This window comes from Sparus aurata, chromosome 12 (assembly GCF_900880675.1).
Source record: "Sparus aurata chromosome 12, fSpaAur1.1, whole genome shotgun sequence".
NCBI lineage: Eukaryota > Metazoa > Chordata > Actinopteri > Spariformes > Sparidae > Sparus > Sparus aurata.
The window spans coordinates 14944349-14956258 of NC_044198.1; the positions used below are offsets into that span (position 1 = coordinate 14944349).

At 44.3% G+C, this 11910-nt stretch overlaps 1 protein-coding gene across 2 annotated transcripts; it reads right to left on the minus strand.

The window, feature by feature from the left end:
• Positions 1 to 6: 6 nt before the first annotated feature.
• Positions 7 to 10604, minus strand: inpp5ja (inositol polyphosphate-5-phosphatase Ja). 2 transcript variants are annotated; one of them, XM_030436673.1, is made up of 13 exons: positions 10058 to 10603; positions 7111 to 7725; positions 5129 to 5236; positions 4840 to 4948; positions 4643 to 4759; positions 4051 to 4226; positions 3635 to 3746; positions 3326 to 3435; positions 3022 to 3232; positions 1896 to 2033; positions 1735 to 1800; positions 1549 to 1653; positions 7 to 1337 (listed from the first exon to the last, which is right to left on the minus strand). In XM_030436673.1, the coding sequence occupies exons 2-13, from the start codon at positions 7719 to 7721 to the stop codon at positions 867 to 869; spliced, it is 2334 nt and encodes a 777-aa protein (XP_030292533.1). In that variant the 5' UTR covers positions 7722 to 7725; positions 10058 to 10603; the 3' UTR covers positions 7 to 866. The 2 variants fall into 2 exon arrangements, with proteins under 2 accessions (XP_030292533.1, XP_030292532.1); XM_030436672.1 differs by having other exon boundaries at positions 1549 to 1800; positions 10058 to 10604.
• Between the last annotated feature and the right edge of the window lie 1306 nt (positions 10605 to 11910).

Sequence of the window (11910 nt, forward strand, 5' to 3'; positions counted from 1 at the left end):
ATTTGCTCAGTTTAATTTTCTTCTTTCATGGTTTTATTTGCACACCCACACAGTTACATGACACTTTGTTTTTTTCCTTGAAGCAAAAAAAACGAACACATTAGCCTAAACACCCACTCACTGATCTCTATAGGACAAGGACTGTATTCACAAAGCTGCTGTGAAAAAAAGAGCGTTGATCTAAGATTCTGTTCGAGTCAGACGGCCACATGTACGTTTCAGATTGACTGAAGCTGTGAAATGCTCTCGGATGCATTAGATTTACTTTTTATGAATACAGACCAAGAACTATAGAGTGAGAATTTGAAACCGTCATCTGGTCCAAAATGTACAGATTTAATTTATGTTTTAACACATTGACCTACACTACTCACACACAACCACACACACGCACACACACACATAACCACACACACACACACACACACACACACACACACACACTCGACACCATCAACACATCTGGTCCAGTCCTCATTTTGATATAGTCACACTGACTGTTTACATGGATCCATATTGCTGTCAGTAACGACCGCTCGCGTCCACCACAGGTTTACTCAGACTTTGGTTTCACATTCAATATGTTTGTTTACGTATGATATAGCTTATGAGTCTATAAAAGCACTTGTCATCGGGAGTCTAGACACATCTTTGACCCCAGGATACACACAGTGTATGAGATGATGGTAGATTCAGAAAACAGAGAGCTGCAGGGCTACAACGCGGAATGTTTGCAAACTACATTAGGAGTCATTACATGTGCTGCGTCTACGAGCACAGAGGGAATCAGATCAGACCCTGAACACGTGGATACTGCTGTCGTTCTCCCTGTACAGCACCTCCTTTGCACTACTGATGTTTAGATTCTATCCAGTGTTTGTTTCTCCTGTCTTTCCTATCTGTTTGACCCCGGTGGGGCTAACCTGAGCTGGTCTGTGTTCGCCTAAGATGGCAGCGACCAGGGCCTCCGGTGCAGTCACGCCACCGCCTGGAGACACAGGGCTGCGGGGGCTGAGCGGGCTGATAGAGGGAGACTGCACAGTGTCAGGGGAGACCAGTCGCTCCTTCTTAGCAGCCGAGCAGGGCGAGCGGCTGCGAGAATGGCTTTCTTTAGGGCGAGGACACAGGCTGAGGCCCTGCAGGGAGGGAAGAGGGTTGGAGGACAGAGTGGGGACAGCGGGGCTGCGGCTGCGACGGTGGCGATGGTGGTGTTTGCCAGTTTTAGGACTCGGGCTGCGGGAGTTTGGTGCGAGCAGAACCAGAGTGCTGTCATCTTCTGAGCTGACGTCCGAGCTGTCGGAGCGTTGCGCGGTGGGGCTGTGGACTGGAATCTTGATCTGTTCAGGATGCAGGATTCAAGAGAAGATGAATGCATGCACGGAGGTTGCTAAAAAGGGAAGTATAAGATGAAAAAAAAAGCAGATCCAGCTCTCCATATCCTTCACTTAGCAGAAAAGAGTAGAGTAAGGTATATATGTGTATATCCATTCATGAATATATCATAAGAAGCAACGAGATGGCTGCAGACTGTCCTCTGACTTTTCTTACCTGAATTGGTGATGACAGTCCAACAATACTGGTCATATTATTGCTGTAGTAGCCCAGGATGTATTCACAGTCATCTCTTGGCAAATCCTCCTCTGTAAATGTCACCTGGTGAAGAGAGGAACAGAGAGCAATAAACCTGGAACTCAGCTGTGATGTGAATTGTGTGGTTCTAAGTATGTGCCACACCTGTGTCGCATGCTCTCCCTTGGCCCAGATGTAAGCCTGGTAATCTTTGTGATGTCTGAACCCGACCTGTGCAGAAGGAACAAATGGCGTCAGTTGACATTAGGCATCTGATCGTCAGTATTTATCCTGAGCGTTTGAGCAAAAAACAATTTGAGAGCTACCTTGTATATTGCTACCCAGTCCCATGAGCTGCGCTGATAAGTCGCTGCGACAGTGAATCTGACTGTAGCATCTGAGACTTTACTCCACTCCTTGTTCACCTGCAGCTCCACCAGCGGTGTATTCACCTTGAAAGGGAACTAGGAAAAACAGCAGGCTGTAAAAACTGACAGGTCACAGACAGGGCCTGGTTACTCAAGATAATCCGCATACCTTGTCGTGAGCAGTTTCATTTAGGGACTTTTCTCTTTCTACCCAACTACCAAAACTCCTCGTCAGGTGAGCTGTGACGTCAGCTATTTTAGTTAGCTAGCCTCTCGTTCATTGTTGATTTCGTTAACTATGACGGTTCATCAACAACCTTTGTCATCAGTGCTTCAAACGAGATGATGACGAGCTACAAAATTGTCTCTGATAGCAAAAAAATCTGGGACAAGTAAACGTTATAGTCAGTCGAGTGAAATGCTTTACCGACAGTCCTGTTTTTCGTGTGAAACATACGCAGGAAATGTGTCTAAATGTGCTGCTGCTGTAACGTTAGCAGCCTGCGAGTTCCCTCCCAGAAAAAGCAGCATGCTAGCTCAGAAAGTGGCATGCTTGCTGTCTTTTGCTGACACAGCATGTTCTGTGTGTTTGGACTTAAATTCTAGTTAAACGTCTATTTAAAAAAAATGACTTTTTGTTTGCTCAAACAGTTTCTGTCGTTTAAAAGTAGTCTAAAAATACCAAGGGTAATCTAAAATGTAACTAAAATGAATCTGCATCCTCCGTCAAAAGACTGGGACTAAACCTAAGCCAAAATGAACACCAGCGCATTTTCTTCTGTGCAGCAAGACAAACGTCCCTGAATGAAACTGCTCACGATAAGATCTGTGGATTATCTTGACTAAGCAGCTAATCATGATTTCTGGAAAGAGACATTGCTGATGAGTTTTTCAAATGTGGTCTTGGGGACTACAAGCCGAGTGCCGTCTAGTTCCACACATCTGTACGGCCAAAATCTCCAGAACTCTAACACATCTAGATGGATGGAAATTAATTTCTGAATTTGGGGGTGAACTGTCCCTTTAAATAAAACAATATTCATAAATACAGAATATTTGAGGAAATATGTTAATTTTGTCTCACATGCAGTGAAAATAGGGCCGAAACAGGCTTGTGGTCACTGATGGTGTAGCCCATGTGACTTCGGTACACATGCTGTGTCACTTTGGTTGCCCCACCCAACCATGAGGTCAGACCCCGCTGCAGTGCTGCATTGTGGGTAGGAACTGGGGAGCCCGTGCGACGAAGGCGCCAGAGGATGCGATCCGTCCAGGCAGGTTTCCTCTTCTTAGTACTAAGGGAGAGGAAGCAAAGAGTGACAGACTGTCGACTTACTGAAAAATAAAATCAGCTGGAGGGAGTTTGAGATGGAGAATACTGGCCGAACCTGGTGTCGTACGTGTGAGTGCCCACATCAAACTTATAAGTAGGGGGGAACTTGAGTGGTGCCTCATTGAAGCCCTCCAGTATGGACTCCGTGTTTTTAGCCATGTTGAGCTGCAGAGAAGACAAACGGTGAGAGAAGCAGAGCAGGTCACATGGCCCGAATGAGTGATGAGGTGATGTTTGTTCCCTTTATGCTACAGCACCCTCTGTTGGTCGTGGTTGGTAATCATGAGACAAACAGGTGGCGGGAAGCCTTCCAGAAAAATCAGTCTGTCTCTGCTGAGGGGGCGAATGTTTGGAGGTGCCTCACCTGATCTCGCTCCCACAGAAGAGGCAGCTTGTTGCTGTCGATGGCACATTTCACCACATGGATGTCGTAGTCTTCTATACGGAAATTTAAATCGCCAAACCAGAACACGACGCTGGAGACAGAAATGATACAACTGATAATACAATTATGATATTTTCAGTTCCAAAACAGTAGGATTTTTTTTTTTTTACATCTAAGAAAAAATACTTGAAACTCATGATGCATAAAATAGATTCATCATGTCATATGGTGACCTGAAACATTTTGGTGCACATAAAGACTAAAACTGAATATTTTATAAATAAATGTGTGTGAATAAATGATATTGATTGACTACTGAATTGTGTTGTGCATCTTCTCTATCTTCAGCTGGATGAATTCAACTCATACTGAATGTAAAAAATGACGTCACCCACTCGTGGTCCAGCACACCGGTGGCCGTCCCTCCGTCGAACTGCTGCTGCTGCAGGATGCTTTCAAAGTCCTCCATCCGCTGCTCCAGGTTCCTCATGTGAGCCGGCAGGTGACAGTTGAGAAAGCACACCGGGTGGCCAAACACTGTCATCCTCGCGCTGACGCCCCCTTTATTTCCCTTAGAGTGAGAAAAAAAGAGCAGGGAGAGGACATGCATACCGTCTATAAAATAAAAACCATCTACGTGTATCAACCGTATCTGTGTTCAGGGACAAAGTCGGGATGTTTTTCCTGAGTCACAGAACCACAAAGCCAGGCAGCCTGCTGCTGCACTGACCTCAAAGAGAAGGAGACTGCACCAGCAGCAGCAGCAAGGGGATGATGCTGACATCAACACGCACGGGAAGGTCACACGCTGACATATGCACCCACCCAGGCATGCATGGCAGGTGGAACACACACACATCACCTTTCAACATCCCACATCCCCCTCCTCAAAACCCCGCAACTGTCCTGACACAAACCCACCACACATTTCTGCACTGTGATAAATCCCAGAGCGGAAGTGAGAGCTCTTCAATGCGCAGCACGTACCCAATATCCCCCAAGTCCTGTGCGTGTGCTCTCTGTCTGCACACCTCTGAGGAACGGAAGATGGCAGAATTTAGAGAAAACCAGAAGCAGCACTCCCTGCATACGCTGGGACGCCACCTAAAGGGATGACAAATAATGAATCAGCATCTTGATTTTTCATAACGAAGTATGTCCATCAGATTTAACTCCGCACTGACCAGAACATATCCAAAAGGACTGAGCGTGTCCATGCAGAGCTCACTCCACTGGTCTGAAAAAAGCACATCCTTCAGCCGCTTGTTTATCATGGAGTTCACTTCTTGGAGTCTGTGCGGTGCCAGAAAAAAAGCAGAGAACTGTCACTGACAAAGTGAAAACGAAGCATCACCACAAAGGACAGTGACGGCTAACCAGACGGGACGGGGATCAAAATATGCACAGATGACTGAGTGGGCACTCGCGGCTGTCTCTCTGGCACTGCTGAGCCTGGTAGAAATACTTGCTTACCCAATGATAAACATGTCAACACTCCCATCAGAGACATTTGGTCCGAACAGAGAAGTGATGTCATCTGGCGGGACAGCTGATCCCACGTTCCATGTGACGATGTAGACCCTTTCCGGGGATAGAAACAGTGGGGATGCTGCATTAGAATTAAGTGCTATATATACTGTCGTGTGAAAGAGGACATAATCTGCGCTGTAATCCTCAGAGAAATACCTCTCATCAGTGCGGCTGTATATAGAAAAAAAGATAAGCACAATTAAGCACCTCTTTGTACCTAGATGATGACTAAGGTGTGTGTGTGTGTGTGTGTGTGTGTGTGTGTGTGTGTGTGTGTGTGTGTGTGTGTGTGTGTGTGTGTGTGTGTGTGAGTCCTGGACGAGAGAAGAGCAAGCTGTCCTCTCAAATTTCTATACAGAAACCCTTCACTGCTGCAACTAACATTTGTTTTTCATCAGTCTGTTGAGTTTTTTCTCAATATATCAATTCAATAATTTCTCTATATCACATTTGCGAAGCTGAAACAAGCAACTGACATTTTTTCTTTTAAGTTTGACCCAAGGTTCCAATCAGTTATTCAAATAGTTCCCGGACTAATCCCTAAATCATCATTACATCAAACTTGATTTCTGCAACCACACCGAAAATGTGTCTCTTTTGCAAATTTTAGCACTATAACTTCAAATGATTTATTTACACTCCTGCCAAACTTTTTCAAAAGCTCATCATAAGATTATAGATCTATCCATGTCAGCAGCCTGTTACCTGAAAATCAATTTACAGTAATTGGAAATTTGCATGAGATATAAGCTATTATAGTTTAAATAATTTAAACTATACTGTAGTCTACAACAGTATTTGTTTTTGTCAGTGCCTATTGTTCTTATTATCTGTTATTCAGAACATGGACTGTATTATTAACTCTCTCAGTTGGTGCATTCAAGGACATTTTGACATTTAAGACCTGAGAGCATCATAATGTCAGAAATGGCCAAATTCAGGGTCCATGTAGGACAAGAAGGCAATAATGCCTGTGGTCAAAATCTAAAGGATCACATCATACATAATTGATTTTGACTTAATGAAGGAAGCGCGCACAGAGTCGCCATATATTTATAGTGAAGAGAGAACTTCACAACATATTGTCTGTTGGAAGGGCACCCGAGTGGGCACTTCATCATGTTTTATCTCCCATGGGGAATCACCTTTGTAGTCGACCAGTGCTCTGATTACAATACTAGTTTCTGGTGACAACAACATAACATAGGGGTTAGTTAGTATGAGCATTTCATGTCATTATTATCTGGGCCAAAATAGCTGTCAGGATAGCGAGAGACATCTTTTTCAAGCCACTCATGTGAGCATATCAAAGATTATACCTATTTACGATTATCCTGATCACTGAAATTACCACAAGCGACTATGTTTTTATTGCAATCTGCAATAAAATCTTATATCATCCTATCCCCACAATAAAATAAAATGGATAAAAAAAAAGAGATGACAACACAATTGGTGTCATAGATACCGAAATGAATGTAAACTATATGATTTTATAGTTAATAGACCAATATGTGCTAATCCACCAGAGAAAATGATCTATTTGGCGAGAATGTATTTGTGTCTGACAGTAGAACTGGCTGAGGTACATAACTCTGCAGACATGTTTCCTTCTGCATATAAACACAGCTCCTGGAATTTAAACAGAGATTTTTACAGGCGGCCGTTGCTCATGAGCGAGGGACCAAACAAACGTGTGCCCATGTGAAGCTTGCCAACAAAATGGGCCTGTGTCACTCTGTCAGGTTCACAAAGCTCTTAGTGAAATTTGCAGTTTTGATTCATGTGACATGGTCTGGCACGCATCAGCTTGTTACAGCTGCTGCTGACTGCGAGACAGCGTCTTCAGCTGGAGGACAGAATCCTTTTCAGACAGGCTCAGTTATATGAAAATGTTTTAATAAAGGTGTGTTTGCTTGTCTCACCTGAAGTCGTTGTTCTCTCCCGGCTTCTCGGACTGCGCTTGGCTCTGTGTTGAGCTCCCCGGTGAGGGGCTCCTCTGTGGTTGAGGACTCAGGCCTGGTTTTGGGCTGAGCCTGGAGTTGGGGCTCAGGTAAGGCTGGCTGGTGTAAGACTGAGGGCTGTGGGGACGGTGGGGACTGTGAGGACTGTGAGGACTGTGAAGGGCGGAGGAGGACTCTGTTGGGGAATGCGACAGGGCATTGGCACTCTGAGGTCCTGGGATGCAAACTGGGATCAAATCTATTTCCTTGGAGGGGTTCACTGAGATCCTGGTCGTCTTTGGAGTAGGTTTAGTTCCAAGAGCGGTTGGTCTCGGCCGGCTGATGTTGGCCAGTGTTGTCGGGGTGGTCCCAGACTTTGGCTGCCCTGACTGCACTGGTTCTGTCATTTTCACAGGTGCAACTATGGCCTGCATAGGGCTCAATCTAGACTGTTTATCAAGCACCTCTGAAGGGCTGATGAGAGGAGGCTCCTTGATTTTGACCTGTGGGCCTCCGATCAATGCACAAGGGCCAGGTTCCACTTTGGGCCCACAAGGCTCGGTGCTGAGTTGTTTCTGCTGCAAGCGATCCATCAACCTGCAACAGGCAGCATATGGACTATTATAACACAGCAATTTGAGACAGAAACAAGATGGAGTGTCTTGCAGTGAGCATAAAATGGCACAAGTCACTTGACTTGACTTGAAACCTGCCTTCACCAAGGTCACAGGACCTCAGCATCTGTTCATGAGTCTTCAGTAATCAGCGAAGGATTCTCCTGCAGTGAGCTGACGCTGAGCGAGTGCATCACATTATCTGAGCACCTGTCTGCATCACTCTCCCCAGGCATCACTGATGACGTTATCATGAGAAGGCAATTGGGCTGAGGCGCCGGTGAAGCGGTACCATCTTTGACTTCAGTCATAGTAAGAATACCACAGTGCAGAAATAGTCTGTGACGAGTAAAAGTACTGTATAATTAAAAATGGCCCATTTCAGAATCATACACATTATATGATTAGATTCTACAGAGTTATTTTTGAATGTTGCAGCTAATAAAGGTGGGTCTAAATATAACTACTTTATGTACTGCTGAGTATCTTAATCTATAATATTACATCATATTTTTATTAGTTGATGCAATTTTTGAATTAATAGTTTGAATCTGCAAAATAAGTGGCTATTTTTCACACTTCATTTTTCTAATCCAAGGTGTATCCTTGGAGTTCACCCTGGGAAGATTTAGTCCGACTCCACACACAAACAGTTAACCCAGGTTAACCTAAGCCCAGCTTTGTGCTATACAAATGTTTTTATACTAGAAAGATGCATGACACTATTTTTACTTCAGTGCCATAACACACTGACATATTTTAAACTAGGGCTATGTAAACTTCAGGAGATAACCCCACAAACCCAGGGCTAACCTGCTCTGCAGCAGAAACTGAGGCAAAGGCCGGGTTAGCCCACTTTGGAATATGCATCATGCTGCATATCGTTAGACCAGGACTATCCTTAGTGAAGCTAAGTGCTGTGTGAAAAAGGCCTTTTTGAACTGTCTTAGTCCAGGGCTAGTGATGGAACTGGGCCGACAAAATGTAGTGTGAAAAGGCTTAAAGTGAACATTTTCTGAGCCTCAGGCAAACAGCTCTCTGAGCCCGGGGCTAAGTGCAGTGTGAAAGGTCCAGCTTACGTTCTCAGATGAATGTCTTGGAGTGAAAAGTGAAATATTTGTTGCCAAAAATGTGGTGGAGTAGAAGTGGTAGTATAAAATGGACACTTGTGTACTTAAGTACATATCTCAAAACGTAAACTTGAGAAATTGCAGTGATGGAACGTAACTAAGTCAAGTACTTTACAAGTAAGTGTACTACATGAGTATTTCCAGTTTCCACTGTACTACATTTTGGAGGCAAATACTGTACTTTTTACTCCAGTACATTTATTTGCTAACTTGAGTTACTTGTTACTCCGCAGATTTCAAAGCTGAAACAGCACAGGTTTAAATTGATATTTTAAGCATTAAGATATGAAAAACACTGTGTATGATCATCAAAACATGCTGAATATCGAATCCGATTATCTTCCAGGCTGATAATCTATCAACACCTTGTATACATTATATTACTCACATGTAAACATATGCATAATTTACTGATTTAGTGATTTCCTTCAGGTACTAAAGTCCTTTTAATATCAGATACTTTCCATTCTCTTACCCAAATACAGTGAGTAAATGTACTCGATTACGCTCCATAGTGTGGGCTGAGGAGCTAACTCTGTACCTCTGTCCTGGATTACATCCTGGTTGCCTAGAAACGTTTAATTAGCCCATGACCCTTTTTACAAAGCAAAAGACAGAGCTGCTGGTGATTATTATGGGATGGTATCTCAGCGTAAAAGCCTTTATTGCCAAACCATTTGATCCCTTAGTCTGGTCTCGTTGTGATGAGGTGATGGGACACACAGCTGCAGATAGAGGAGCACATCAGACAATGTCAACAGACACTGTAGGTCACAAGGAGGATGTGATGGGAGGACAAGTGCCTCCCACCATTTTGTTTATGTGCCCTCCCACACAGAAACGATACACCTCTGTTTAATCATTCATGATATGCAAATTGGGATCTCTTTCATGTGACCACAGTAGTAACCTGCAGCACACAGCTCTGAGAGGGATGGCGACCAGACAGGGCTCTATTAAATGCAGTTCAAAAGTGAAAACTTTCAGATCCTCAATAAAAGGAATGGGCCTTTTATTTTGTGGTCATTCGTTTCATAATCCATGAGCGTGCGAGTCTGAATGACAGCCCCGTTATCTACAAAGGTGCGAGCCCGGAATCGTGAAAAACAACCAAAAACGCAACAATCAGCACAAACACGCAGCTGTGGAGCCTGATCACAGCCCTCCTGATAACATCTGGCTTACCTTTCCAGCGTTTTTCTTTTTTTTCTTCTTCTTTCTTTTTTTTTTTTTTAAATTTCCAAGGTGAACCGTAAAGGTGATCTCACAGATCCACAGAGGGGGAAGAGCATCAGTGGCTTTCTGTCTCGCACGCCAGTCAGCTCGACAGCTCCGTCACCGGGCAGGATCGATGTCTGGTCCGAGAGACACACCGACCCAGGCAGCCTGCGGGACGGATGCGACCACGCCAGCGGGCAGCGGACGTCTCCGTCACGGTGTTGGACGGCGCCGCAGGGCTGTCAGGACAGGAGGCGGTCACGCTCGGTGTGTCCGGACTCTTGCATGTTGATGTTTGTACCACAACACGGCGGCTGATTATCGCTCATAGTGCTGAGTGCAGCGCGGAGCAGCTGGCCGGAGCGGCTGTGCACTTCTCGGTCACCATCCCGCACGCACCTCCCGCACACCCACCGCGTACACCGACCCATCACCCATCACGCGCCTCTCTCTCTCTCTCTCTTTCTCTCCTCTCTCTCTCCCTCTCTCCCTCCCCCTCTCTCTCTCCCTCGTTCTCTCTCTCTCTCTCTCTCTCTCTCTCTCTCTCTCTCTCTCTCTCCCCTGACACCTAAGGGGGCGGGCAGAGCAGGAGAGGCAAAACAAAAAAATCAGCTGCCAAAGTGCAGCCGGCCGGAAATAATTGAGCATCTGTCCTATCAGTGACGCATTAATCTGGCATTAGTGCGTCACTGATTGCCACTGAATTGATCAGCACGCCAATAATTACATCTGAGCCTGGCAGGGCTACCTATCTGCTCCCCCTCCCCTGTGATGTCTGTATGACAGCTGGTTGCTGAAAAGAGTGTATTTGCCAAAAATATGTGTTGATTAAATATGAAACACAGCTTAAATCAGAAGAGAAAGATCTTCATTGACTGATTTATTTGTGCCTAAACAAACTTAAACTAAGACTACTAACTAAGGACGACACAGTTTCATACTGTTTCCCTTTGTTTACATGTGGCGGACCCTGCCACCTTTCCAGCTTCATAACATTGCTCTAGGGACCTTATTTTCCTCAGAGAACAGCTTGTTATTCACTGCTATGGAAAAAGAAGAAGAGATCCTAGTCATACCTCATTAGTGTTGTAAATATTAAAGTCTGAACTTATTCTCCGAAACTACATAGTGCCCCTTTAAAGTGAGATTGTGGTGGGACCATATTTTAATTTCAGTAAAGTCCCCCTGGAATGAATGGCAAGAAATGATGACCTTAAAGTTAATTGAAGCTGAAGGCTGGACAGACATTTTAATTTACTAAAAAAGATAATTATATTCCTTTTTAACCCCCTCTCTCTCTCTCTCCATCTCTCTCATTTCTATCCTGAGAGGTAGTAAATGTTAGATAATAATTCATGACCTCTTAAATTTCTTTTTTTTTCTTCACTTTTTTTCTTCTTGATTTTTTAGGTATTTGGGTTGTTCGGCCTGTTGGATGAAGGTTGCGATAGGATAGCTGAGTTTGTAATAGGATGTATCACTTTGATTTTGTATTATATTAGTGTGATATTGGCGCTTTTGGTTGGATGTTGGTTATTGTGTTTATTGTTTTAGTCGGCTCCTTGGGGAGTTATGTCATGTCTCCGTTAACGATGACCTCATATGGGCCTCCATATAAATAGCTTCAAAATGACTGTTGTTCTTATTGCAGTTGCAGCGACATTGCGACCAAAGCCTCTCCAGCCTCAATACACAAATGTATAAAGATAACCTGTGATTCTTATAATCAGTATTAGTTCTTTGTGTAAAGAAAATGAATTATCCGGCAGGTGAACTGTGCAATGTGTCAATATGCCCATCAGAAAAGCTGCTTTGATTAC

Coding starts and splice junctions, on each gene's coding strand:
- inpp5ja (XM_030436672.1), bottom strand. CDS start 7,721: ATGGATCGCTTGCAGCAGAAACAACTCAGCACCGAGCCTTGTGGGCCC. Junction 4,227..4,642: donor CAGGACTTGGGGGATATTGG/GTACGTGCTGCG, acceptor TCTCACTCTAAG/GGAAATAAAGGGGGCGTCAG. Junction 3,747..4,050: donor ACCGGTGTGCTGGACCACGA/GTGGGTGACGTC, acceptor TTCTGTCTCCAG/CGTCGTGTTCTGGTTTGGCG.